We start from the raw sequence: 26,057 nt of genomic DNA on the forward strand, positions 1-26,057 counted from the left end.
CTCCCAAGTAGCTGGGACTACAGGCGCCCACCACAACGCCTGGCCATTTTTTGGTTGCAGCCATCATTGTTGTTTGGCGGGCCCGGGCTGGGGATTCAAACCCGCCACCTTAGGTGTATGTGGCTGGCGCCTTAGCTGCTTGAGCCACAGGCGCCGAGCCATCAATAATTTTCAGTACAGAGTTGTGCAACTATTGCCCTCTTTGTGGAGCCTTGAGACCCTTCTGGTTTGATGCTCCTTCTCTCCAAGGCCTGCGAGTTAGGTATTTCTCATTGTTCAGTTGGAGGGAGAGAGACTGACTTCCTCCTTCACCCTGGGAGGGAGAATTGGTCAGGCCCTCACCTGACCAAGGCAGGGCTCAGCATTCCTTGGGAGGCCTAGGGTTATGACAACAATGACTGAGCACTTGCTTTGTGCCAGGTGCCATATTTAATAATTTATTTTAATCACCAGCAAAAATCCTATAGAGCAGGCACTCTTAGTACAATCCTCCACATGGCACCAGAGTCTCTTGGCAATATGACCCCTCCTGATCCTCCAGAGGTGGGCAGGGAGGTCAGGTCAAGAAGCAGTCTCCATCCACCCACATTTACGCAACTTCAGCTGTGCCTGGAGGATTAAATGTGGTGGCTCACAGGTCAGATGTTTTGAATAACCACAAGGTGGTTATTAACAAGTATATTATTATTACAACTCAGAGATCTTCCTTCCTGTTCCACCCAGCCCTTAGGCAGGAAGTTACTTGTTCTGTGGCTTTCTTATCCTGCCCCAGCTTTCCACTAACATCACTTGTCTGGTCCCTGCAGCACTAGGGTTTGAAACCCTGGGGAGAGATGCACTAGTGGATGGGTGCAGATGATGCGGGTACAGTTTTTTTATTTTGTTCGTTTTCCGCCTGGCCCAGTGCCAGTAAGCTCCTTCACTCCCTAACCCTTTACTTTCACCTCATGCCCTGAGCATATCTGGTCCAGGCTGTTCTTGTTTTTTAGGGAGGGAGATTCTAGACTCCCAATATGGCCAAGTAGGCAGGAGGCTCTGGGCCAGAGGTAGGGGTGGGGGTGGGGGTAATCCAAGCTGGGCACTCAACCATCACACACAGAGCTCATTCCCAACTTCACCTGCCAGGATTGCCACTCCCTACTCTGTCCACAGCCAATTCCCAGCTGGAGGGAATTGACTGTGGATGGAGTCCCAGGGAATCCTGCCTCCTCCCCATGCCCCACTTGTCTCAGGTTAGCTTAAGACTTCCTTGGGGAGGAGAGGAAGTCTGGAGGGAGCCCTGGGAGCAAGGTCTGAGGTCGCTTCATTCCATCCTTCCCTGAGAGGAGGCTCTAGGAAGATTGACTGGGAGAGTCAGTAATATGAAAAACCAAGAGGCAAGATCTCTCTCAAGATTATAGAAAGCATAAAACAAAGAGAAGGGGAAAGTCACCTAGAAAGTGAGGAAAAGACAGAGAGACGGAAAACAAAGCAGAAAGACCAGGGACAGAAAGAAGACAGAGACCTACAGAAAGATTTTGAAAAATCAAAACAGGAGAAAGACAGAGACCAAGAGAAACAGAAAGGCTAGGTGCGGTGGCTCACACCTGTAATCCCAGCACCCTGGGAGGCAGAAGCAGGCGCATTGAATGAGCTCAGGAGTTCAAGACCAACCTGAGCAAGAACGAGACCTTGTCTCTAAAAATAGCCGGGCATTCTGGCAGCCAACTGTAGTCCCAGCTACTCAGAAAGCTAAGGCAAGAGGATCGCTTGAGCCCAAGAGTTTGAGGTTGCTGTGAGCTTGACGCCATAGCGCTCTACCCAGGACGACAAAGTGAGACTCTGTCTCCAAAAAAAAAAAAAAGAGAGAGAGACAGACGAAGTGATAGTCTCTAAAATTAAGAGTCAGACATAGCGTCAGGAATGGGAAGGGAATGTAACTGAGTGACTCAAAGAACTGGTCAGATTTGAGAAACAGAAAGGCAGGGAGAGGAAGAACATACAAAATAAGTGCTTTTTAATTGAAAATTTTATAAAAGGGAGCAGGAATGTGAAGGTGACCCTAGCCTAGGTCCAGGGCCTGGTGGCGCTGGCAGGAGGGGTGGGATGGCGGCAGAGTGAAGGTAGTCAGGGCTTCCAGGACTCCTGGTTGTCCTTCAGGTGGGTCTGGTCAGGAGGCTCCGTGCACATGCACACAGACAGGCTGCGGAGTGTTCCGCAGGGGCCCAGTGAGCGCAGGCGTGGGTGGGAGGCCGGCCAGGGGCCGGGTCTCAGGCCCGGGGCCGTGCTGGCGCGCAGTGGTGTGGCTGGTGCGTTGGTGCGAATCCTGGGCGGCAAATACAGCGGAAGGAGCCATCGGTGTTGACGCAGCGCGCATTGATGCAGAGTGGGGAGGCCGCATCCGCCTCATCACACTCGTTGATGTCTGGGGAGGAAGGTACAAGGAGCGCTGCTGAGGGCTGGGGACCAAGAAGCACCCCCTTCTAGGTCTCTTAGTTTCTTGAGGGCAGAGGAATGTGGACATGGAGGTTCTCGTTTGGAGCTGAATCCATCCTCCTATCTGCTGACTAGCCTGGGTAGGTGGCTTAACCTCTCTGTGCCTCAAATTCGTGTTCTGTAAGATGGGTATAGCAGCCTCTACTACACTAAGTTTTTGTTAGGAGAATAATACTGGTGATGATATCGACTATGATAAATGCATATGCATTGTTTTAAGCACATTATGAGTGCTAACTTTATCCTCATAACCCTATGAGGTAGGTACTGTGATCCTGCTTTACATACACCACAACCAAAAGCACGTCACCCATTCTCATGCAGGAAGCCCCCACTCTCCCTGCTGAGTTCTCAAGGCAGCTCCCCAAGTCTCTAGGTCACCAACTGCCTGCTATTTCTTGGAAGTGAGACCTTGGGGAACTCAACTCTATTTTCTGTGCCTCGGTTTACACATAGGCCTCAGTGTTACTCTAAGTTAGTGTTAATGATATCAACAACAACTCTACCAAATGTGTTCTTTAACTATACCTATTTTTCAGATTAGAAAAACTAAGCAAAGGACAGTGACCCACTCAAGGTCACACACCAAGTTGCTAGACTGAGCCTAATAGGGTCTATCAAACTTCCCTAGAATTCTTGGTTTTAATCACAGGCTTTACTATCGTCTATACTAGGCAGTGGCCAAGCACAGCAGCTGATGCCTATAAATCCCAACACTTTGAGAGGCCAAAGTGGGCAGATCACTTGAGGCCAGGAGTTCCAGAGCAGCCTAGGTAACACTGTGGGATCTCATTCTCTACGAGAAAAAAATTAAAATTAGCTGGACCTGCTGACACATGCCTGTAGGTCTAGCTACTGTAGCTACTCTGGAGGCTAAGATGGGAAGGTGACTTGAGTCCAGGAGTTTGAGGTTACAGTGAGCTATAATCATGCCACTGCACTCAACTCCTGTGACAGAGTCAGCCTATGTCTCAAAATAATAATAATAATAAACTTGGCAGACTATGCCCACTTTACAGATGGGAAAACAGGCTATTCAAAGAGATGAGGTAGCACTGGGAGTCCTGAGAAATCACATCTGTAGGGTTCTACCCCTCCACCCTGCTTCAAGTCTCAGCCATGCTGGTCGTCAAGCCCTGCCTTCCTTGCACTCAGAACCCACCCCACTTCTTCGTCAAGCCCCGCCCCATGCAAGAATTACTCCCTCCCCATAGGCTGGTGTGGTGAGGTCCCTCCCTGCCCACTCACCTCTAGCCAGGATTCCACCCTCTCTGATCACCCCGCCTCTTTCCCTCCCCCAAGCACAGCGGGCCCGCCCCGGCCCTCACCGACGCAGGCCATGCGGGTCATGTCAAGGCGGTAGCCATCGAAGCACCGGCATGTGAAGCCTTCAGGGACGCGCACGCAGCGGCCGTGGGCACAGCCGTCCACGATCCCGCAATCCTCTGCCTCCAGCTCTTCGTAGGGCTCACCCAAGGCGCCTGTCAAGTCATGGAGCGGAGGGGCGGGGAGCCCTGTGACTAGCGGTCTCTGCCTTCTGCCCTTTATCCCCCACAGTGGTCCTCTGGCTCATGTGTCATTCTCAACTGCCCAGCCTGCTCCAGGGCTTGGGGTGGGGGGCGGGGGGTGGGGGTGGGGGAGGCGCTGTGGAGCCAGGAGGTTTACCTGGTTCAGCTCTCCCCACCTTTCCCTCTGTCCCCATCTCTTTCTTTCCCGGTCTACAGGCATTACTCTGTTTATCTTCACTGCTGCTCTGCTCTCCAGTCGCTCTCTCCCACCCATATCTAGGTCCCATCTCTCTGACCCTGACTCTCCTCCTGCCTTCTGTTTCCCTCCATCTCACTCATCTTTCTGTACATCTGCTCCTCATGTCAGTCTCCATTATTCAGCTTCCTGTGCTCACCAGTGTAGCTTCCACCTTCAGGTGACTCCTCAGGCTCTGGGAAGGAGCCGCGAGTATCACGGGACCTATAGGGCCAACGGGTGCCTGGGCCCGGTGGGACAGGAACCTCAGATTCACCATAGGGACCACCGTCGTCCTCAAAGTCAGGGATGTCGAAGGGTGGTACCCCGTAAGGGGCCTCCCGGCGGGCAAAGGGCCCAGGTGGCGGTGGGTAGGGGTCATAGGGTATCACAGGTGGTGAGTACAACTCAGGCCCATATGGGAGGCCCTGGTAAGGCGGACCTAAGTCTGGGCCATACTCATAGGGGAGTCCAAAGCCACCTGGTCGTGGAGGGCCATATGCAGGGGGGCGCAACACATTGCACAGGGCCTCAAAGTCATCTGTGAACAGAAGCCAAGCCAAACAATCAGCCCTTTCTTGCCTCCACTCTGAGTAAAAGAGGCAGGGCAAGATAGGAAGGGCTTTAGGTTGAGACCTGGGAATGTGAGGGTCCCAAAGGAGGGGCCTGCCTGCATTGGAGGGGCAGGATCAGGGGTTTCTGAGGGCTGGGATGGGATTCCGAGGTCCTGGGATCAAAGGTACTAAAGACTGTAGCTAAAAGTCAGGGTCCCAGGTGCTGGAATTTGGGGAACCCATGGGAGACAGGACTAGGGACCTGAAGAAGATGTGAGTGTTTTATGGGCCAAAACTAGGGAATCCCAGTGATTGCTACTGGGGGCCTAAGAGGCCAAGATGTGTAGGAGAGGGTCTGAGCTACTGGGGCCAAAAGTCTGAGGACCCAGGGCTGGGGTCCTTGGAACTGGGTTCCTAAGAATTGAAGGACACAGGAATTTTAAGAACTGAGACTCTGGGCTCTCTAGGGGTGTGTGATGGGGTCTTAGACATCTGAATGTGGGTGTCCAAAGCAATGAGATTTGGAGGTCCGTGGGGCAAAGATCAGGGAGTCTTCGCACCAGGATGGCGGGGTCTGAGCAACTGGTATTTCAGGCCTAAGGGTTCAAGATTTGGGGTTTTGAAGTCCAGGAGTTGATGGTATGAGAGACCAGACCTCAGAGGCCTATAGGACTAGCACTATAGGATCTGCTGAGTCAGGCCTTGGGATTTCCATGGCTGAGATTTTGAAGTCTTAGAAATGTGACTTGGGGACCAATTTTGGGATAGGCTGTGACATGAGGATCTAACAGGCCCAGTTTGGAGGGATCTGGGGTTCTGAGACAGAGGATCCAAGGGCCTGGATATGGAGTCTAAGGGGCAGGGCTTCTGAGTACAGCCTCAGCTAGTGACAGTACCTGAGTCCTGGGCAGGGCAGAGGGCACAGTCCATGCCCCAAGCCTCTCCATAGAGGCAGCAGCACTCTGTATAGGTGGCCTGACGGTCCAGTCTAGGGCGACTGCACACAAGGTCAGCCCCTACTTCCTGCCAGCACACTCCCAGATTGTCATCTGTGGGTAGAAACACCATACATCAGGGATGACTAGCACTTAGGTCCTCTACAGTGCTGGCTGGGTCTCTGCCCCTGAGGAGGCAGCTACTCTATGCTTGTTAACAAATCCTTCTCATCAGCTGTGATTTGACTCCCAGAACTCATTTGGGGTCACTCTAGGGTTCTAGATTGGAAACAAGGATTGTTCTGGCATGAGACTTTCATATAAAGAGGAAAGGGCAAAAGAAGGGTCTCCTGACTAGGGGTAGGGTCTGAGAGGGTTCTACCTATGTCTGGTCTCTGGGGGGCTGTGCAGCCCTAACCTTGGGCAGTTGCTTTTCTCCTCTGACCATGATTTGAATGAAGTCTCAGGGTGTGGGGGGATGTTGCAGGAGCAGGAAGTGGCAGAAGAGAGTATGGGCCAGTGAGCAAAAAGAGAGGTGGGGACACACACAGAGAGTGTGTGTTAGAGAAACAGAGCTTCAAGAGAGACTGACAGGCTCAGTGCCTGTAGCTCAAGCAGCTAAGGCGCCAGCCACATACACCAGAGCTGGTGGGTTCAAATCCAGCCCGGGCCTGCCAAACAACAATGACAACTATGACCAAAAAATAGCCAGGCATTGTGGCGGGCACCTGTAGTCCCAGCTACTTGGGAGGCTGAGGCAAGAGAATTGCTTAAGCCTAAGAATTGGAGATTGTTGTGAGCTGTGAGCCGAGGGTGACAGCTTGAGGCTCTGTCTCAAAAAAAAAAAAAAAAAGAGAGAGAAAGAGAGAAACTGACAGATGCCTAGAGATAAAGGGAAGAGACCAAAAGAGAAAAGGGATCCAAAGAGATTGAGACAAACACATCCAAAGAGTTAGAGACTCAAATAAAACAGGAAAACAAAGATGCGGAGAGAGACAGAAGAAAAAGAGACCTGGAAACAAAGTCTTATCCAGAGAGTATCAGAAATTCAGAAAAAAAGCAAATGATGAAAACTCATAGAGACTGGGAAAGAGACAGAGAATGAGAGACACACAGAGCTCTCGAAGACCAAGGCCAGTGGATCGCCTGAACTCAGGAGTTGGAGACCAGCCTGAGCAAGAACCAGACCCGTGTCTACTAAAAATAGAAAAACTAGCTGGGCACTGTAGCTGGAGCCTGTAGTCCCAGCTACTCGGAAAGCTGAGGCAGGAGGATGGCTTGCACCCAGGAGTTTAAGGTTGCTGTGAGATATGACCCTACGGCACTGTACACAGGGCAACAGAGTGAGACTGCAAAAAAACAAAAAACAGAGAGACAGACGCATAGAGAAATTTTAACAGGTAACATTCATTTAGCACTTTGTAAGACAGGCTCCATATTGTTCTTAAAATCCTTTGTAACGAAAAACACGTGTACCTCCTAAATGTTTGGAAATTTAAAAATTCTTTTTCATTTTTAAATAAATAAAATTCCTGACAGCCACTCTATGAGGTTGGGTCTAATCACTCAATGTACAGAAAGGAAGCTGGAGTCCAAGAGACAATGTATCTGAGAGAGAGAGACACAGATACAGACTAAGAGGGGCAGGACAGGGCTAATTTGAGCCAGGAGCTGGAGATGCGGCCTTCATGTAGGTGTGGCCCGCATGCAGCTGTGAGGTTGTGCCCAAGGTAATCAGGGCCTGGACAGCCTGGGTGGGGAGTAATCTATGGGGCAGGGCTGGGCAGATTTGGGGGGCGGAGTTACCAAGGCTCTGGCTCTCGTTGGAGACGCAGCGGCGCCGTGAGCCATCCAGTACTAGCGGAGGTTCACAAGTGCAGTGGTAAGAGCCCACGGTGTTGACGCAACGGCCACCCTCACAAGCGGGCTCCTCATCAGCGCACTCGTCATTATCTAGGAGGCATGAAGAGGGTGGTTAGGACGCAGCCCCCTAGAACATCCCTGCCCCTTTCCCATTTTTCTCCCAGTACATTGACAGTGTGATAGATGGAGTCTAAACTCCAGGACAGAGTGGTGGCAACATTCCAGAGAGGGACTGGGGGCTGTTGGGGGATTGGGAAGAGTACTGGGGGATGGGATGGAGAAGGTGGGGCTCCTACCGATGCACTCCAGCCGCTGTGCATGGTAGTAGTAGCCATTGCTGCAATAACACGAGTAGCCTGGGGCCGTGTTCACACATACGCCACTCTTGCATACCTGGTCTCGGAAGAGCTGACATTCATCCATGTCTGGGGGAAGAGCACAGAGAGATAAGAGTGGGCTGGATGGGCAAGAGGGCAGAGCATGATCAGAGAAAACAGAGATGGTGATAGAGACCAAGAAAGAGTCAGAGAAAGATGGAGGAGACAGAGATGTAGGGCAGGGGTGGGATGGAGGAGACAGAGATGTAGGGCAGGGGTGGGGTGGGGAAGACAGAGACCTAGGGGCAGGGTTGGGGTGAGGGAGATAGATACAGAGAAAAAGACAGGGTGAGAGACAGAGATAAAAAGAAAGAGAAAGAGCTAGGCCTGAGAGCTGAGGGCGGGTGTGTGGGATGAATCCTCACCTCTCCGGAGGCTCGGATCTCCACTGGGTGCCAGGTAGCCGCGGCCATGGGGGCACAATGACTGGTACTCAGCTACACATAGACACAAGGCTGAGTCTCCCACACAGGAATCCCAGCACAGCCCAAGGCCCTGGGCCCTGGGCCTGCTGGTACCCACCTTTCCCAGTGCCCCAAGTCCTCAGGCCTCATGCCCGTTTGTACCCACCTTCAGCCTCACACCTGTCCATGGTGTGGCAGCTCTTGTCCTGAAAATACTAGTACCTCAACCCCACATGCAAATTTGTCCCCTCTCCCAGTCCTAAACCAGCCCCCCATCCAGCATTTCTATCCAAAACCTCAGCCCTGGACTCACCTCAGCCCATGCCCACCTGTCTCAGTGCTTGGGCACTGCTGGATGCGGCAGCCGCTGCCCCAGCCCTCACCCACAGTACAGCAGCACTCCTGCCATGTCACATTCCGGGCCAGGATATTGTCACATGCATCTGGGGCTGCTGTATCAAAGTAGCATTCCCGGCGTCCACTACCCACAGGGCCTTGCCTAGATGTGCTGGGCCGGCGGGGTGGTGGAGGTGGTCTAGCTGGATGACTGGGACTTCCAGGTTCCTGGTGCTGTGAGCCTGGGAACGTGCCTAGGGAGACAAGGAAATTTTAGCCTAGCGTATTATAGATGGGGAAACTGAAGCCCAGGGGGTACCAGACATCCGTGGCAGAACCTGACTCTACACCTCTCACCCATCTGTCATCTCTCCTTCCAGTTTTACCTCCTGTCACTTCTGTACCTCTCCACCTTCCCACCTCATACTTTCCCATCTTTGCAGCTACAGTTTGGGGTGGAGGATATGAGATTTCCCTGGCCTCCTGGATGCCTCCTTGGGTATTCACATCCCAAACAGATACACATGTAGGTAGCACCACAGCTTATTCCTATGCCCTCTTGGGTGTTTCCCCCACTCACCCTTTCACCCCCCTCCTCATGGCCCCTGCCTTGATCCAGCTCTATTCTCTCCCACCCCAGACTGTTCCCTAGGCTCCCAGCTTCCAGTGTCACCCTCTGCAGTCACTTTTACATAGCAGTCAGAGGGAGGTTTCAGATTTTGTCTATACACTTTTCCTGCCCCAAACCCTTCCACAGTGCCACGGTGCCACAGTGCCCTGGGGAAACGGCCAACCTCCTGACCACAATAAGTCAGTGTGATCTGACACCCATCTCTTTCTCTGGCCTCATCTTTCCCCACTCTTCCTTTGCTCTCTGAATCACTCCATGTTAAACTTATTTCAGTTCCTCAAATATGCCAGGTGCTCTCTGCCCTGCCAAGCCTCTGCCCTTGCTGTGTCCTCTACCCAGAATGCCCTCCTCACACACTGTACCTTGCTCATTTCTACTCATCCTACTGCAGACATCCTCTCCTGCAGGAAGCCCTCTCTAACCCTCTTCTCAGGCTATCGTAGGCACCTTCTCCCAAAGCCCTTGGTTTTCCCCATCACAGTCTTGTTCTCCACTGGTTTGTGCTTCTTCCCTCCTATCCTGATTTCTCTAAATTGTCACTGTCTAGACAATTGTCTCTCAAGGACAAAGAGATCTTTCCTGGTCACTACTCTGTATTCCCAGTGCCCAGAATAGGGCCTAAACACAGTGGATGCCCTCGAACATTGATTGAATGAAGGAATCTGGTAGAGTTACAGTCAGGATCCTGACACAATCTGACTACTCATGCTAACCTGTGTATTTTTTTTTTTTTTTATGTTTGAAACAACAGCATCAATAGCATGTAACTGATGGCAACTGTCCACATCAGGTCCCTAGCCCATGACCACATCATTTTCCAGTAGGGCCAGCAGCTGTTAAGTAAACATATCAGTCTCACCAGCAGCAGTCCGTGGGGGAACACAGCGTCCAGTCATGGGGTCAAACTCCTCCGGGCTGGTGGGGCAGACACAGAGGAAGGAACCTTCGACATTTTCACACAAGGCAGCTCCACATACCCCCTGTAGTGTTTCACACTCGTTCACATCTGTGAATAGGAGACAATAGGGCAGTGGGAATCAATGGTTATGAACTTCTGTGATTCCAAGTTCTGAGCTTCCAAACAAAATGGGTATATTTAATGGCCCAGACCAAACCATCTCCTTTTCATGTGTTGACAAACCCTGTATTTCCCTTGGGATCCCAATGCTCCTCCATTTTCAGCCCATGTGCTGAAAACTACTCAGAGGGGTGGGCACTTGACCAACCAGATGACCATATTTCTATTTCAGAGATAGGCAGGGAGGGACCATGGTGGACCAATCAGAGCCAGGCCTGGGACTTTTGCCAGAAATATTGAGAAAGTACCTCCCTCTTTGGTTCTAGTTTGCCAGGTTGAGGATGGTAACCCAGAGATGCTAGGGACACCTTTGTCAACTGTGAAAAGAGAGTCTGCCTGAAAACAACTCTAAAAGAGGAAAGCAGAGCTGAGAGGAGATGGAAATAGCTTTGTTAAAATGCTTGGATCAAGTTTTGCCTAAAATTCAAATATATCCCAGGACTTTGCAGTTTTAATTCCTTTTAAAGAAATAAAACCTGTTATATTTGCATTTATGAAAACTTAGAGAATGCATAATTAAGATTCATGTACTTCACTGTATGTAAATTTAATCTCAAATGGAAATTATCTGTAAACCCTTATTTAACTCTGGTTAATAATATGCATACGGAAGAATTGAGGGGAAAGTGTACCGATGCCTGCAATTTACTTTTTCATTTGTCCAAAAAGTAGATGGACTAACAGACAGATAGTAGGGGAAGAAAGTATAATAATATGTTAATAGTATAATCAAGATCATGGCTATACAGGTGTTCATTTTACTATTTTTTCAGTTTGCTATGCTTAGGAATTTTCCTCATAAAATTTTAGGAAAAAATAATGCTTAAGTACACTTAAGATTAGTGTAACTTATACATTCCATGCAATTTTAAAGTGCACACACAAAAATAAAACCTGAATAAGATTTCTGTTACTTGCCACTAGAATAGCTCTGATATGGAAATGATGTTATGTACCAAGGTCTAAATTCTCAACTCTGAGGTTCACAATTGTTCAGATGTATGGAGAGGGGCAGGGCCTAACAAATCTCTCCCCCCCAACCCTGCCCCAGCCACCCCTTGGAGCCCCGTACCCACGCAATGACGCCCGTCCCGTGCCCCCTCGTATCCCTGGTCACAGAGGCACTGGAAGGAGCCAGGCAGGTTCTGGCACACAGCATGGGCACCACAGAAGGACCGGTTCCGGCATTCGTCCACATCTGCAACCACCAGACTCTAGTCAGGCCATTTCTGGGCTTTGTACCACCTCCACATCCCACCCAGTGTCCAACTGACATGTACCTTGGCATCCACCCCCTGGTGTAGGCTGATAACCAGGATCACAGGCAGGTGTGCAGCGGTAAGAACCAGGGGTGTTCTCACAGCGCTGGGCTCCACAAATCTCAGGGCCATATTCTTGGCACTCATCCACGTCTATAGGAAAGTACGGAAGGGAAGTCAGAGAAGGGATTCAAAGGCCTGGAATAAGTTTCCTAACACTACTTCTGATCTCACTGACTCAACTAAGAAGTCTCTAAAGTATTCTAGGAGTCTGAGCTTCTACACATCAACAAGTGTTGCTAACTCTAAAGTCCTCATTGCCATTTCTCAAATACTCCAAATGTAGTCCCACCTCAGGGCCTTTGCATTTGTAGTTCTCTCTGCCAGGAACACTCCCCTCAGCTATCTGTATGGCTCCCTCCTTGCTTCACTCAGATGTCTAGGTCAAGCCCTCCTAGCACCACCACCACCACCCCACCTGTCCATTTATCTTCCTTTATTTTTCTTCTTAAACCTGACAACATATTCTATCCTCACATTTCTTGGTATGCCAGTGTCACCTGCCTAGAACACAAACTTCACAAAGGCAGGGATTTGTATCTGTTTTATTCCTTCCTATACTTCCAGGGCATAGAATAGTGCAGAATAGTGCTTAATACACAACAGGAGCCTAGAAAATAATTGTTGAATAAATCTTGAATTTGTTTACATATTTACTATTTACCTCCTCCCCCCAGAATATTAGCTCCAAGAGCACAGGGTTTGTGTGTGACTCATTTCCTACTGTACTCCCCAGTAGGGCACACATTAGGTGCTTAATGAATTCCAGTGGAGGGTGGCGCCTGTGGCTCAAAGGGAGGGCGCCGGCCCCTATGCCAGAGGTGGTGGGTTCAAACTCAGCTCTGGCCAAAAACTGTAAAAAAAAAAAGAATTCCAGTGGAATTAATAAATGAAATCTCATGAAACTAGACTTCCATGAGTTAGAGGTCTAGTAATCAGAGAGTAAAAGGCAGCCCACTGTTGTTTCATGTGTTCTACAAACTCCCTGCCCACACATCATTCCTATCCCATCCCCAAGACATATATATATGTATATCCTATATGTAAGATTAGCCCAACCTGCTGCCTCAGTCAGCACTCTGCTAGAGTCTAGTAGGGGAAGGATGAAATGGGAGGAGCTGGAGGGAAGGCCTGGAACATAAGAGCAGGCAAGCACAGGTCTGTAGGCAGGGCAGAGGTGAGAAGTGGGGTGCTATAAATTCTGAAAGTCTGGAGGAGACTGAGCAATAGGAAAGGACAGCCTGGGGCAATAATGGCAGGACAGAGCTTCAACTGGCAGGAGCCAACTGTTGGGGAATTTCACACTGAGAAAGGATGGGGCCCAGGCAGCCAGGATTGATTCTCTCTGGAAGGGCAGCAGGAAGTAGAAGAGTGAAGTAAGGTGGGGATGTTTGGGGTGCCCCAAACATCTATTAGGAAAGAGTTTTAATCCATGGGCTGATTAGAAGGGCCGGGACCTAAGAGATTTTACTGGTAGGAGGTGTCTTTGGGGCATGTCTAGCTTAAAATGCAGACTGGGCTCAAGCTGCAGAGGGGACAGGGCTGCTTTTGGAAGCGAAGTCTTGCACAGGTTCTCCCCTTACTCTCACCCTGTACCTCCACAAGAAAGTACAAGGACACAGTGGTGGCATATTTCCACTACAGAGACAACATGAGAGGGAGAAAGAGAAGCCTTTTCCCTTCCCCATGTCTGTGAGGCAGGGCACTCCTCTTTGGTCCCCAAGAGAGTAGACCCCAGCAACCAGCTGTAAGAGCTGGCAGAGGGAGCAGGGAGAAGTCTCAGTCTCACCGTCACAGGTGCCCTCGGGGCCCGCGTGGTAGCCAGGATCACAGTCCCGGACACAGCGATAGGAGCCAGGGGAATTTTCACAGCGCAGGGACCCGCACAGGGCTGGTCCCTGCTCGCGACATTCATCCACATCTGTGGAGGGAGACAAGGAGGTCAGACGTAGGAAGCAGGGGAGGCAGGGAGGCAAGGTAAGGGAGTCTAGGAGGAGATAGGAGAGTCAGGAGGAGGCAAGGGAAGCAGAGGACAGGAAGTCGGGGAGGAAAAGTGAGGGAAAACAGGCAAAGGGGGAGAAGCAGAGGAAAGAAGGAGGTGGGAGGCAAATGAATCAGGGCATGGTGGGGCCTCTCACCCAAGCAAGAAGCGAGGTCTGGGCCGGCACGGTGTCCCGGAGGACAGATGCACTCAAAGGAGCCGTCGGTATTGGTACAGATGCCGCTCTGGCAAAGGTCCTCCTCGCTGCACTCGTCCACGTCTGCGGGACAGGGTGTCAGAAAGCCGGGCCCATCTACTACTCCCCTTAACGTTCCAGGCCATACCTCCTCCACCGCTTTTCCCCACCCTCCTAGCTGACCTGCCTTAAGTTTCTCACTTCCCTGCAAGCCCCACCCTCAACAGGTTTAGGACAGTTCCTTTCTAATCAGCCCAGCTATCCAGTCTCCGTCCTTTCCCCCAGGTTTCGCCACACCCGCCCCTCCCTGGTCACTGCTTTGAGATTCCCACAAGCCCCGCCCCCATAACGCCTGGAGATCCTGGCCAAAAATTCGTTTTCCCCATTTGGTCGTCTTCTCCTTGTCCCGAGTTTTCCAGCCACAAGCCTACCCTTTTCAGGTCCAGGCCCAGCATGGGTACGAACCGAGGCAAGAGGCTCCGCGGGGTCCGGGCCGGTAGCCGGGGGCACAAGTACAGGCAAAAGAACCGTCAGTGTTCAGGCATTCGCCGTGAGGGAAGCAAAAATCGCCCTCCAGGCACTCGTTCACGTCTAGGGTACGCGAGAGATTGTGCGGGGTCACCGGGCCCTCCCTCTAAGCCTCGCCCACAAAAGCAGGAACCCCAGGGGCCGGTTTCTAAGCTCCCACAGTTCTTTAGTCCACCTTCCACTTCTCCAGCAGGCTTTGCCCAGGTACCCAGGCCCCACTCCCAGGCTCGCTGACCGATACCCACGCTGCCCACCTGAGCAAGGCCCAGGCCGACTGGATGGAGCCCGGTAGCCTGGCGCGCAGCTGCAGCGGAAGGAGCCTTCGGTGTTGGTGCAGTGGCCGTGAGGACCACAGGGGGCGCCGGAACTGCATTCGTCCACATCTGTGAAAGCAAGGGTTTCGGAAGGGGTCCAGTCTAAAGATAGACCAGTCGAATCCCCTTCGAAAAGGGGACCTGGGGGAGGTGTTGGGAAGTTTCTTGAGCTGGAAACGGGGTGAGGGCTCCATGGCCGAGGTGGGTAGGGCCGACCTAGGTTCCCTGGTTTGGGGGATCATAGTTGGGAGTCTTTGGGTCTGGATTTCCAGGAACTGCCTGTGCCAGGGTCCTGGGATCGGCTAAGGGACTCTAGATTGGAATAGGCATCAGAAATTAACCAGGGTAAGAAATTAGTCAAGTATTATAAACCTGGGCATTAGATAGGATTCTGCTGAATCAAACAAAGGTCAGTGTTAGTGACTGGCATTTGAGAACTATTAGAGTCAGAAGTTACAGTTATGGTCAAGAATTCTGCCTCAAGTCAGGGGTCAGGGTCAGGGATCATGAACCCAACAAGTTCCAGGGAAAGGAATCTGAGAAGGAGCAGGGGGCAGTTAAAGAGACAGGTTCAAGAGACACACAGAGTCAGGACTGTGGTCAGAGATACGATTAAGTGGTATGATTAGGGTCAAATGTCACATCCAAATTGAGGGATACAAATTCAGGAATAAAAGATAGTCAGGGTCAGAAAGGTCACAACTGCTATCAGGGATGTGAGCAGGGGTTATCAGCAAGGGTCACATGTCACAGTCAAGTGTCAGGAGTCATATTCAGGGTCAACAGTTGTGGTCAGAGATTGCAGTCTGGGTGAGGAGTCTGTAATCTAATCAGTATTCACATTTAGGCTCTGGGGCATGTGGTCCAGTAAGGGGATTGAGGTCCAGGAAGTTATGGGCCAGGGCATAGTTGTCCAGGTCAAGAATCATAGCCAGGGCCTGGTCTCACCAGTGCATCTGCCACGGTGTAGGTGGTGGCCAGCAGGACAGGCCCTGCACTGGAAGGACCCAGGCGAGTTCACACACTCCTGCCCAGGACATGCCAGGTGGTTCTCACACTCATCCACATCTGGGAGGCAGGGGAGAGGGTGGCCTTGAAAAAGCGGCCCAGTGCCCCCCTCACCTGTCCATGCTCCTCCCTCCCTCCCCGGCCTCACCCTCGCATTCAGAGCCAACGGCGTTGGGTTGGAAGCCTGTGGGGCAGACACACTGGAAGCTGCCTTCCGTGTTCTCACACCGGCCATAGGAGCAGGGCTGGGGGCTACGGGCACACTCGTCCACATCTGGTGCAGAGGGGACCAGTCAGGCTGAGGAAGGGGCCTGGACCATCCCTGTTGCTTACTACCCATCCCAATACTCCAATCTTGAGCCAGCCTCCTCAACTTTGCCCAGGCTACTCCCCCATCCCAGGATAAACTCCTTCCTCATGTCCTTATTTCTTGTTCTCTCCAGCTGCTAGAGGGAGGCTAAGGCACCACCTCCTGCAGGTTGCCTTCTTCAGATGACCCCTCCTCAGGATTCCCATGAGCACAAGAATGTCATTCAAAAAGAAGAGAAGAATGAGGAGCACTGTCATATTTTGGAGAAAGGGGAGACTATTCTGGAGTGAGACCCTTGCCACCCTCTCAGGATCCCCCCCTCCTTCACTGACCCCCATCACTCTATCTCTCTGTCCTCCAATATTTTCTCTTTCTGGTCCCCATAGCAAATGGTGGTGAAGAGGGGTTGGACTCAGCACCCTCACCTTGGCAGGGGGCCCCCGGCCCTCGGGAATGGAAGCCAGCAGGGCAGGCACAGTGATAGGAGCCAGCAGTGTTGTCACAGCGGCCTGGCCCACAGGGTGGTGGCTCCTGAGCACACTCATCCACATCCTCTTCACACGCTGAGCCCCGGAAGCCAGCCGGGCAAATACAGTGGAAAGAGCCAGGCAGGTTCTTGCAGACCCCTCGGCCGCATAGGCCTGGGCTCTGGGTGCATTCATCCACATCTGCTCAGGGCAAGGCAAAGAAGCCTTTAAGACCCCCCACCATGGTCCACTCTGCCTCCCTGACCTCCATCACTTTAACTTCCCACCCTCCATCATCCTGCCACCCTCTCCCCTACACTCTGCTCTCCCACTACCTCTTGTCTCCATCATTCCATCTCTAACCATCATCCAACCCTATTAAGCTGCCTGGCTGGCTCCTAAAACTCTGTCTCTCTAGTCGGCATGAGTCAGCCTCTTTCTCCCCTGTTCTCCATAACTCTTCCCTGTTCTTGGCTATGGATTTCTCCAAATCTCACACTCTTGCTTTCCCATCCTCCATGACTCAGCCTCTCCATCCACAGGTCACTTCCTACAGCCATCAGGCCACATGTCTGGTTCTCAGAACCTAGCCTCTGTCTCACATCAATCAGGCTCACTTTGTCCCATTGCTCAGTCTCTCCATCCCTCATCACTATTGCTCTACCCTTGTTCTTCTCGGGCCCCTCCCAGGCCCTCACCCTGGCAGCTGGCTCCGTGTGACGCAGCCTGGTACCCGGCTGGGCACACGCACAGGAAGCTGCCTGGAGTGTTCTCGCAGCGTCCGAGGTCACACGGTGGGGGCACGCGGTGGCACTCGTCCACGTCTGTGGGCACAAACTAGGCGGCTGGGACTGGGGCAGACAGTCCCCGAAGAAAAAGCGACACGGAAAGGCGGGAGTAGGGGGCAGGGAAGGGGCGGGACCAAACCGGGGGGGCGGGACCTGAGGCTGTAGGCGGGGCTTGGAATGGGTAGGGTAGGTTTAAGCAGACCAAGGGGGAGCTCAAGCGGGGAGAGCACAGAAAGGGCTGGGACTCGCCAAGACAGGGGCGGGGAGGGAATCTATGAGGGGCAGCAAACTGGGAAACGAAGGTTCTGGGTTGGGCAAGGGCAGGAACAGAAGCTTTGGGATCTGGGTAAAGAGAAGGCAGGAGCGGAATTACAGAGGGAAAGGAGCACTTTTCGGATGGGACCCTGGTGTGGCAGGGTTCGAATCAAGGATCATAGTCAGGAGACTGGTTGGAAAAGGAGCAGAAACTAGCCTGGGACAGGGGCGGGCCGGGGCTAATTGGGAGGGAGCCGGCATATGAGGGAGGCAAGGCAATAGCAGAACTGAGACCAAGCCCAGACAAGGCCATTTTGGAGACCAGACAGGGGTGGGGCTGCCCGAAGACCGGAGACGGTCGGAAGGCGGAGCGGGACCAGGGGTCTGGGGCAGGGCAGGGCAGGGCGGCCGTAGGGCCGGATCCGCCAGGGGAAGCGTGGGAGGGCGGGAGCGAGACCCAGACAGGGGTCGGGCCTGAAGCCGGGTGCGGAGGATTTCTCACCCAGGCACTCCGCCGACCTCGGGCCGGCTCGGAAGCCCGGGCCACACACGCAGCGGAAGCTGCCTGCTGTGTTCTCGCAGCGCCCGGGAGCACAGGGCGGGGGCACGCGGCGACATTCATCCACGTCTGAGGGCACAGAGGGGACTGGTTAGGAGGTGAAGGAGCAGAACTTCCCCACCCGGCTGCCTCTGTCCACGCCTTCCTCCCTGCTCACCTATGCAGCGGGTGCCCTGAGGGCTGAGCCTAAAGCCGGAGTCGCAAGCACAGGTGTAGCCACCGGGCCGGGGGATGCAGCGTCCTGGGCCACAGACCTGGGGATTGCGCTGACACATGCCGGAGGAAGGACCTGGAGGGTCCAGTCAGCCAGGGTTCCCCCATCTCTGAATCCTCTGTCCCTTTCATCCCAGTACAGTCCCCTCAGGTGCTGTACCTAAAGCACCTTCATTAAGCCCCGGCTTCTACCTTTGGTTCCCAACTCCTTTATCATGGAATGTTATAAAGGATCAGATTGGATCTTCTGCTTGAATCCCCAATAATGTCACTGTAAGATTTCCATCTTTGAATATTTTGCTGTCTAACCCTCTGCCTGAGATACAGTCTTACTTGCCCTTCCTGAAAATAATTATTTATCTAATATTAACTGAGCCATTTACTATGTCAGACTTCAGACGCAGCTCATATAAGCCTCACACTAATCCTCATTTTACAGGTGAGAAAATAAATTTCAGAGAGAGATTATATGACTTACTCAACTGACAGATAATTTTGAGCTCAATTCCAACTGCATCTCTTGATCTAGCTGCAACTCAACCCCCAAACCTCCATCTCTTCTCACCCAAATCCTCTGTCTGTGACATCTCTATTTATTCTATATTGGAATCTTTGAGTTGTAGTCTCTTCCCCCAGAACCCTGCCTGTAATACTCCCCATTGATGCTCTCAATTCTCACTACTGCACCTGATTCAGGAATCTCAGGACCAGTCCAGGCAGGGAGGCTGGGCAAGGGACGCTCAGGGCCTGGCCGGGGCTCGGGGTGGGGCTCCGGGCGGTGGGTGGGCAGAAAGCCTGGGAAGGAAGAGTTATCAGTGAGTGGAGACCTAGATTTGGGTGTCCCTGCTGCCCTCTGGCCTCCTTTCCCTATGGAAGCAACTTGAGATTACACCCCCTTCCTCCAGGAGCCAGCTCACCTGTGGATGGCTGAGAGGTGGCCGGCAGTGTGCGTTGCTGGGTGAGAGAAACTCGGGGTGGCTCCTGGCCCAGGGGTCTGGTGTTGTAGCGGAGATCAGAGGCCGAGTAGTGGTACCCAGGGCCAGCTGGGCAGATATCCCTAAAGCCCTCTGGGAATAGGAAAGAGGGGGCAGGGAAATGGCATGAAAGCAGGAGAAAATGGGGGGGCCTACAAGTCTAGGGCTTAGTCTGCGAGTGTGTGGAGAGTTTGGGTTGGATGCTGAGATGGGGTGGTGTCCTGACCAAAGAACAGGACATTTCAGAGGCCAAAGGTGGGACCAAGGGTATTTTCCCCCATTTGGGATGGTGGCAGGGACTGGTTAAGGACAAGGTCTGGTTTGGAGTCTACAGTGACTGAGTTAGAGGCTAGCAAATAGCTCCATTGTGGGATTCAGTTTTAGTAAAAGTTAGAATGCCAAGGAGGTGTCTCAGGGAGAGGCATGTCTGGGGTACAGTCTAAGGAGGAAACCAAACTGGGAGTAATGTCTCAGAAGCTAGAGACTTGGTCAAAGTTCAGTGACAGGCCATGTGACACGTCTCATTCCTGTAATCCTAGTACTTTGGGAAGACAAGACAAGACAAATTACTTGAGCTCAGGAGTTTGAGACCAGCCTAAGCCAGAGTGAGACCCTAACTCTACAAAAAGAAAAAAAAGAAAAATAGAAAAAATTAGCAAGGTACAGTGGCAGACACCCGTAGTCTCAGCTACTCAGGAGGCTGAGGCAGGAGGATTTCCTGAGCCCAGGATTTTGAGGTTGCAATGAGCTATGATGACACCACAGCACTCTAGTAGGGCAATAGAGACTCAGTCTCAGAAAAAAAGAAAAGGAAAGGAAAAAAAAAGTAAAAGAAAAAAGCTCAGGGACAGGTTTGAACAGGCAGCACATCTCAGCTGCTGGCATTGAGTTTAGGAGACAAAGCCTAACTTAAGGGTGAAGTGTCTTAAGCTGGGTGTGGCTAAGGAAGGAAGTAGAGCCTTGGGCAGAGTCTAGTGTGAGGCCAGAGGCCGCTCAAAGACGAGTGTTGAGCCTCGTCTCAAAGACTAGGCTAGCGGCCAAGGGCCCAGCCTGGTTTCAGGGTGGGTTGAGTTAGAGCTTCGTGTGTCGCTTCTAGGGATAAGTCTGTTTACAGGCACTCACCTGAGCCGAAGGGTGGGCAGAGCTGGCAGCCACGGCCCCAGGCCTTGCCCACACGGCTACAGCAACAGATTTGTTTGGTGATGTTGCGCAGAATGGGCAGCGAGCAGCCACCGTCGCGGAGCACGCGGAAGCAGGGCCCCTTCGCCTCCGAGATCACGTGTTGGGCTGGGGGAGGAGAAGGAGGAAATTCTTCAGGGCTGGGCTGGGAGTGTGGTGTAACTAGAAGGCCAGGCAATATCCCAAGGAGGGTTTGGTGAATGTCAGGATCTGTTGGTAGAGGTCTGAGGTCTGAAGGAGAGCTGAGGGCTCTGGAAGTCAGAGAAAGGTTTAGGGCCTGAGAGGTGAATGAGAGAATATGAAAAGGATAGCAGGATTTGAAGAAGGTTGAGTGATCGAGTGGGATGAGTGGATTTGGGGGGTCTGGGAGTATGAAGGGGTCTGGATCGAAAGGTTTCAGAGGTTCTTGAAGGATCTGAAGATGGTCCCACAAGTCTGACAGTGTATGAAATTCTGAAAAGTGATGGGGGTCTAAGACTGAGAGAGGCCTGGAACTCTGAGATGGTGGGGGGGCTGTTTCTGTGGGAATTAAAGTTCAGGGATGCTTTGGGGTGTGGTCTCAGGGCAGGGCAGGACAGGGCAGGGCAGGGTTGGAACTCAGCCTTAGCCCCTTCAGGTGGCTCACAGATGCAGCTGCTGCGGGATGAGTCCAGCAGGAAACCATCAGGGCACACGCATGTGTACCCGCCACGCGTGTTTGCACACTCCCCATGTTGGCAGCGCCCACCTGTCGCGCACTCATCCACATCTGCAAGGGCGGGGGAGGTCACAGAGGAGCTTGGGACTTAATCCCTTCAAGGCCCCAGAACCAAGGCCTCCCTCCCACCTTGTCCTATCTCACCTTCACAGGACCCATTAATCCTCTCAAAGCCTGTTGGGCAAGGTCCATTTGGAGCGCCCACTCGTTGGGAGTTCCCTGTGGAAAAGGGAGAGGAGTGGGCCAGGAACGGAAGGGTGGAGTGAGAATGGAGTCAGCAGGGTGAAGGTGGGGTGAGAGGAACTAAAAGACATTGAGTGTGAGGGTGAGGGCAGGATCAACCTTAGGTTGGGGATCTGAGAAGCCAACGTAGGAGGCTCCAGAAGTGCATGGGTGGGGTCAAGGCACAAAGGTAGGGTGAGAACAGAATGGCCAAAATCAGAAAATGGGGTAGATGGTCCCAGGAATAGGCGTGGCTAGAATTTGTGAAGGAAGTTTATCTATAGGTAGAATAGGAGGAGCGGTAAAGTTTCCACCACTCCCAGCACTTTGGGGACGTCCCCAGGCTTACCCAGGTGATCCGAGCACGACTGGCAGTCGTGAACACCCCAGGCCAAACCGTCCCCTTGGCAACAGACCTCCCGCGTCCTGAGCCCCGGCAGCGGAGACGCACACTGTAGGGAAGTGTTGGGTGAGCGCGCCCCCGCGCGGTGGCACACTCTGGACCCCACCCCACCAAAGTCCTCTCACTTCGCCTCGGCGGAGCTCCCGAAAGCAGTAACCGAAGCCCGAGGCATCTGAGTAGCCGTCCTCGCGCGGCGCGCTCTGTGCCAACACCGTGTAGGGTGCAGCCGCCTCGGCCCGCGCCACTGCCTCAGCCCGTGCCACTGCCTCAGCATCAGCCTCCTCCCAAGGGCCAGACACACGCTCCACCTGGTGCACCACAACCGACGCCTCCTGCGGGTGCTCCACGTGGACACTCACCATAGAAGCCACGCCTGGAGGGGGGCAGGCCAGGCAAAGGGATGTCTACACGAGTTCTTACGGACTGAGACTAGAAATGGGAGGAACGGCAAGCTGAGGAAGGGTACTTGAAAAGGCAAGCAAAGTTGAGGGTCCGAGAAACGGTGAGATGGTTGACAGATAGATCGGAGGGGACTCTGGCTACACTTTCCTCACCGTGCTCGTCGTCGCGGTGGTTGGCCAATGGCATAGTGTACACCGAGCGGGTGAGGCCTGGCATGGCCGGAGCTGGGGGCCGAGCGCCTGAGGAATGCAACTGACAGAACTTGCCAGCGAAGTCCGGAGGACAGAGGCAGCGGTCTGGCTTCACGCACACACCGCCGTTGTGACAGATCAAGGGACACAGGACTGGGGGAGAAAGCGAGGACACTCAGGGCTGGCATCACTCTGAGCAGGTACCCCTGGAACCAGCGCATCCAAGATAGCTCAGTCCCTACACCCTCAAGGTGTCATTCATTTATTTCTAAATGGCTCCGCCCTTAGCCGTCGGTAGCCTTGCCCCAATTTTGGCCGTCTGCATTGGCCAGGTCCAGTCGTTCAGCCTTCTGAAGTATGGCCCCTCCCACTAAGGAGGCTCGCCACGCCCTCAGGCTCATTATTCACTTTCTTGTCACCTTTCTTTTTCGAGTCCGGGAGAGCCAACTTTCTGGCTGAGACTACAGTGTTACAGCCCCGCCCAGATAGTGCTGACCCCGCCCGTTGGATCAGCCCTTTCCACTCTAGCTCTGCCTCAGCACTTAGCCCCGCCCATTCCGTTGTCTGGCTGAGTCCTTTGCTGTCCCAGACCCTGTGACCCTGCGTTGGTCACTTCTATTGACTCAAACTACATTTAGTCATTGCCCGCCACAACTCCCCACTCCCAACACGGTGTCCTTAGTATTTTGTGCCCGCCCATGCTCCCTCCGGCCTTGTCCACGACGTTGCAGCTCCGCCCACTGTCTCTGTGTCCCTTTCTAGGCCCACCCACAGCACCTTAAACCGAGGGATTCAAAACCCCGCCTATCAAACTTAACATGCTGTCTTTAGCCCCTCCCCATCTTCCTTTCCTCCCTCTGATTTGCTCCGGCTTCCTTACTCATGTCCCTCCCACCATGCTTCCTGGGTATCTGGGCTTCTGCCCCCGCCCACCCCACTTTGTCTCCGCCCACTTTGTGCCTACGGCTCCAATGTTCTAGCTCTGCCTTCCCGCCTCCGGTAGCATGGCGGGGGACACGAGCGGGAACGCGCTTCTTCTCTACTTTGCGCGCCTTCACTGGGCCCTAGGCCACCTCTAGGAGGGGCAGTGCCAGCTGTGCGGCGGGGTAAACAAAGAGGGGAGCGGCGGGGGCAGGGCGGCGGCTCGGCAATCCGGACCCTTGGGGAGCCCGGGACCACTGAGCCAAAGGAGGCCGGGCTGTCCTGTAAGGGCACCCCCTCCCTTTCTCCCCTGAGGCTGCGGAGAACAGCTGGAGACAGCTGTGCCGAGGACAGGGAGGGGGCAGGCGGCCGAGGCTGACCAGGGAGGCGCATGTGGGATTCTGAACCACAGCTGTAGAAATGAAAGCATAGGAGAGCCATGTCAATTTAGAAGGGTAAGAGGACTGGAGTCCTGGAAGATCAGCTGGAAGGCAGTACTCTAGGGTAGAAAGACCTGAGTTTCAAAGCTTGAGGTTTCTGGGATGGAGAGGAAGCCTAGCTCAGAAACTGAGGCGCCGTTTCAACAAGGGTCCCTCGAGTCCTTTTGAGGAGTTACCTAAAAAAACGAGACTCTATTGCCTTCTAGGGGATGACCAGTTTGAGAGTTCTGAAACCCTAGTTTTTACACGAAGTGGAATTCCTGGAAGTCCCCACCACATAAGAGGATGGGACCCTAAGATACTAAGAAACTCTTCCCCTCCCAGCTAAAGACTTAGGTACCCAAGTCTTTTGATCGATAGCTGCCTTGGGGGGACCAAAGCGTTTGAAGTCCTGTTGGGAAAATCAGCTAATCAAGACCAACTCTTGGGTTCTCTGAAGATAGATGGGATCAGAAGTTCCTATTGAGGGGGTCAGCTGCAAGAGCAGGATTTGGAGAGACAGGAAACAAAGAATCTCTGATGTGACTGGGGTAGGCTCAGTTGGAAATATAAGAAAACTGGAGCCTTTTGTGGGAAGAGAGTTGAGCTGGGAAGGGGAGTTATCACTGTAAGGTTTTGTAATCAGGGGTTTCTCCTGGAAGTGGGTAGAGATAGCTGAAGGGCAATAATACAGGGTTCTCTGGTGAGGGGCACGAGGTGGGGGGGAATGAAAGGGAAGAATGAGAGGAAAATTCACTGGAGGAGCTGGTATCTGGAGTCTGTTGACAGGGATAGGGAGGAAGATTAGGGTATGCGAGAAGAGTCTCAGGCCAGGACTCCAGGGTGCTCCAGTGGGGTCCTTAGTTTAAATAGTGGGGTCTAAGAGAGACTTAACTAGGAATTAAGATTCCAAAATAGGAGGGTCTCTAATGGAGTTGTGGGAAGAAAGACATGCCTAGGGGTATTTCTCTGCTTTTTCCTAGTCTGAATGCAGACTCCCAGCCCAGCTCCCCGAAGGCACCCACACCTAGGTTAGCCACTAGATGGGCACAACCAACTCACTGCCCCACAACCCTGGAGGGGAAGCTGAGGACATTGGGGTCCTGCTGAGGTCAGCTCCCCATCACATGTCCTATCCTTGTACCCCCAGAGGCTTGGCACCCGCCTGGACACGGCATCTTGGCTGGGCCGGGAGGGAGTAAAGGAAGGAGAGAGGAAGGGGAGGAGAGAGGGAGTGGCAGCAGGCGGGGGCTCAAGCGAGAGATGAGCTCACGCCGGCTGGGGCTGGGCTGGCAGGGAGCCAAGCTGGGCGAGTTCTCTGCGCCAGGGGCCCCCACTCCCCACTCTAGAGGGCCTTCACGGTGGGGGGGGCAGGGAGGTCCCTACCCTAGAGAGTTTCCCCACTTCTGCACTCTGGGACAACAGGTGGTGGGCCCTCCCCACGTCACCTGAACCCCCAGGGCTCTCCCATCTCTAGGAAAGCCTGATGCATACACTTCTGTCCCCTCCACCCCCAGGGGGCGCCCCTTCCTCTAGTCCTCTTATCTGGGTTTCTGCAGCACGTGGGGACCCTTGCAACTCTGGTCCTGGACCCTTTCCCTCTTAGCTTTCCGGATCAACTTTCCTCACCCCAGTCCCCCTCCTCACAGGCATTACCATACTGAGCTCTCCCAATCTCTCCACCCAAAGACACAGAAACAGACATCCCCAGGGGGCCCTGAAACTCTCCTTGGGTCCCTGGTGGCTCCTTGCTCAGTCTCAGAATTCAGGCCCCCTTCCCAAACCCTCCTAGGCCTCTTAATTTTGAACTCATTTTGACTCAGAGGCATGAAAGCCAGCACCAGTCTCCTTCAAGTGATACACCACAGGTGGCTGAGAACCCTCACTGGCTTGCAAAATGGGGACCCTCAGGGCCTAACCCACCCAAATTGGGGCCCTCTTCCTTAAATACTTCTGGGATTCCCCAGCACTTCTGCACAGGAAATCTGGGCTTCCTCTCGATGGGGGACTGGCTTCTCCATCCCCAAGGATTTGCCTGTCCCCACCCCCCAACCCCCCCGGGAACCCTTCCCTCGGGACCACCACCCCGCACTCACAGGCGCGGAAGCCGGGTCCCCCCGGGGCCGCCCCGCCGGGCGCGCCGCTGTCCACGCTGGTGGTGTTGCGGGGCGCGCAGGTCGGGGTACAGCGGGAGCCTGTTGGCCCATGGATGCAGCGCAGGCCGCACACGGCCGGGGTGAAGCGCACGCGGAGACGCTCTTGGGGCCGGCCCAGTCCGGGCTGCGGCCCGAGCTGCGCCAGCAGTACCAATAGCG

General features: G+C 53.4%; 1 protein-coding gene across 1 annotated transcript; it reads right to left on the bottom strand.

The window, feature by feature from the left end:
• Nucleotides 1–1,975: 1,975 nt before the first annotated feature.
• LTBP4 (latent transforming growth factor beta binding protein 4) lies at nucleotides 1,976–26,051 on the bottom strand. The gene is made up of 30 exons (XM_012812918.2): nucleotides 25,839–26,051; nucleotides 22,364–22,555; nucleotides 21,935–22,182; nucleotides 21,756–21,858; nucleotides 21,329–21,403; nucleotides 21,113–21,235; nucleotides 20,431–20,595; nucleotides 19,252–19,401; nucleotides 19,022–19,129; nucleotides 18,279–18,410; nucleotides 18,065–18,190; nucleotides 17,218–17,343; nucleotides 16,478–16,720; nucleotides 15,891–16,016; nucleotides 15,683–15,802; nucleotides 14,675–14,803; nucleotides 14,358–14,483; nucleotides 13,854–13,976; nucleotides 13,505–13,636; nucleotides 11,677–11,808; nucleotides 11,469–11,594; nucleotides 10,178–10,324; nucleotides 8,681–8,941; nucleotides 8,313–8,384; nucleotides 7,867–7,995; nucleotides 7,514–7,660; nucleotides 5,669–5,821; nucleotides 4,379–4,759; nucleotides 3,804–3,956; nucleotides 1,976–2,404 (listed from the first exon to the last, which is right to left on the bottom strand). The coding sequence occupies exons 2-30, from the start codon at nucleotides 22,425–22,427 to the stop codon at nucleotides 2,250–2,252; spliced, it is 4,275 nt and encodes a 1,424-aa protein (XP_012668372.1). The 5' UTR covers nucleotides 22,428–22,555; nucleotides 25,839–26,051; the 3' UTR covers nucleotides 1,976–2,249.
• Nucleotides 26,052–26,057: the final 6 nt, after the last annotated feature.

Source organism: Otolemur garnettii, unplaced genomic scaffold, assembly GCF_000181295.1.
Source record: "Otolemur garnettii isolate 467f Iridium unplaced genomic scaffold, OtoGar3 scaffold00233, whole genome shotgun sequence".
NCBI lineage: Eukaryota > Metazoa > Chordata > Mammalia > Primates > Galagidae > Otolemur > Otolemur garnettii.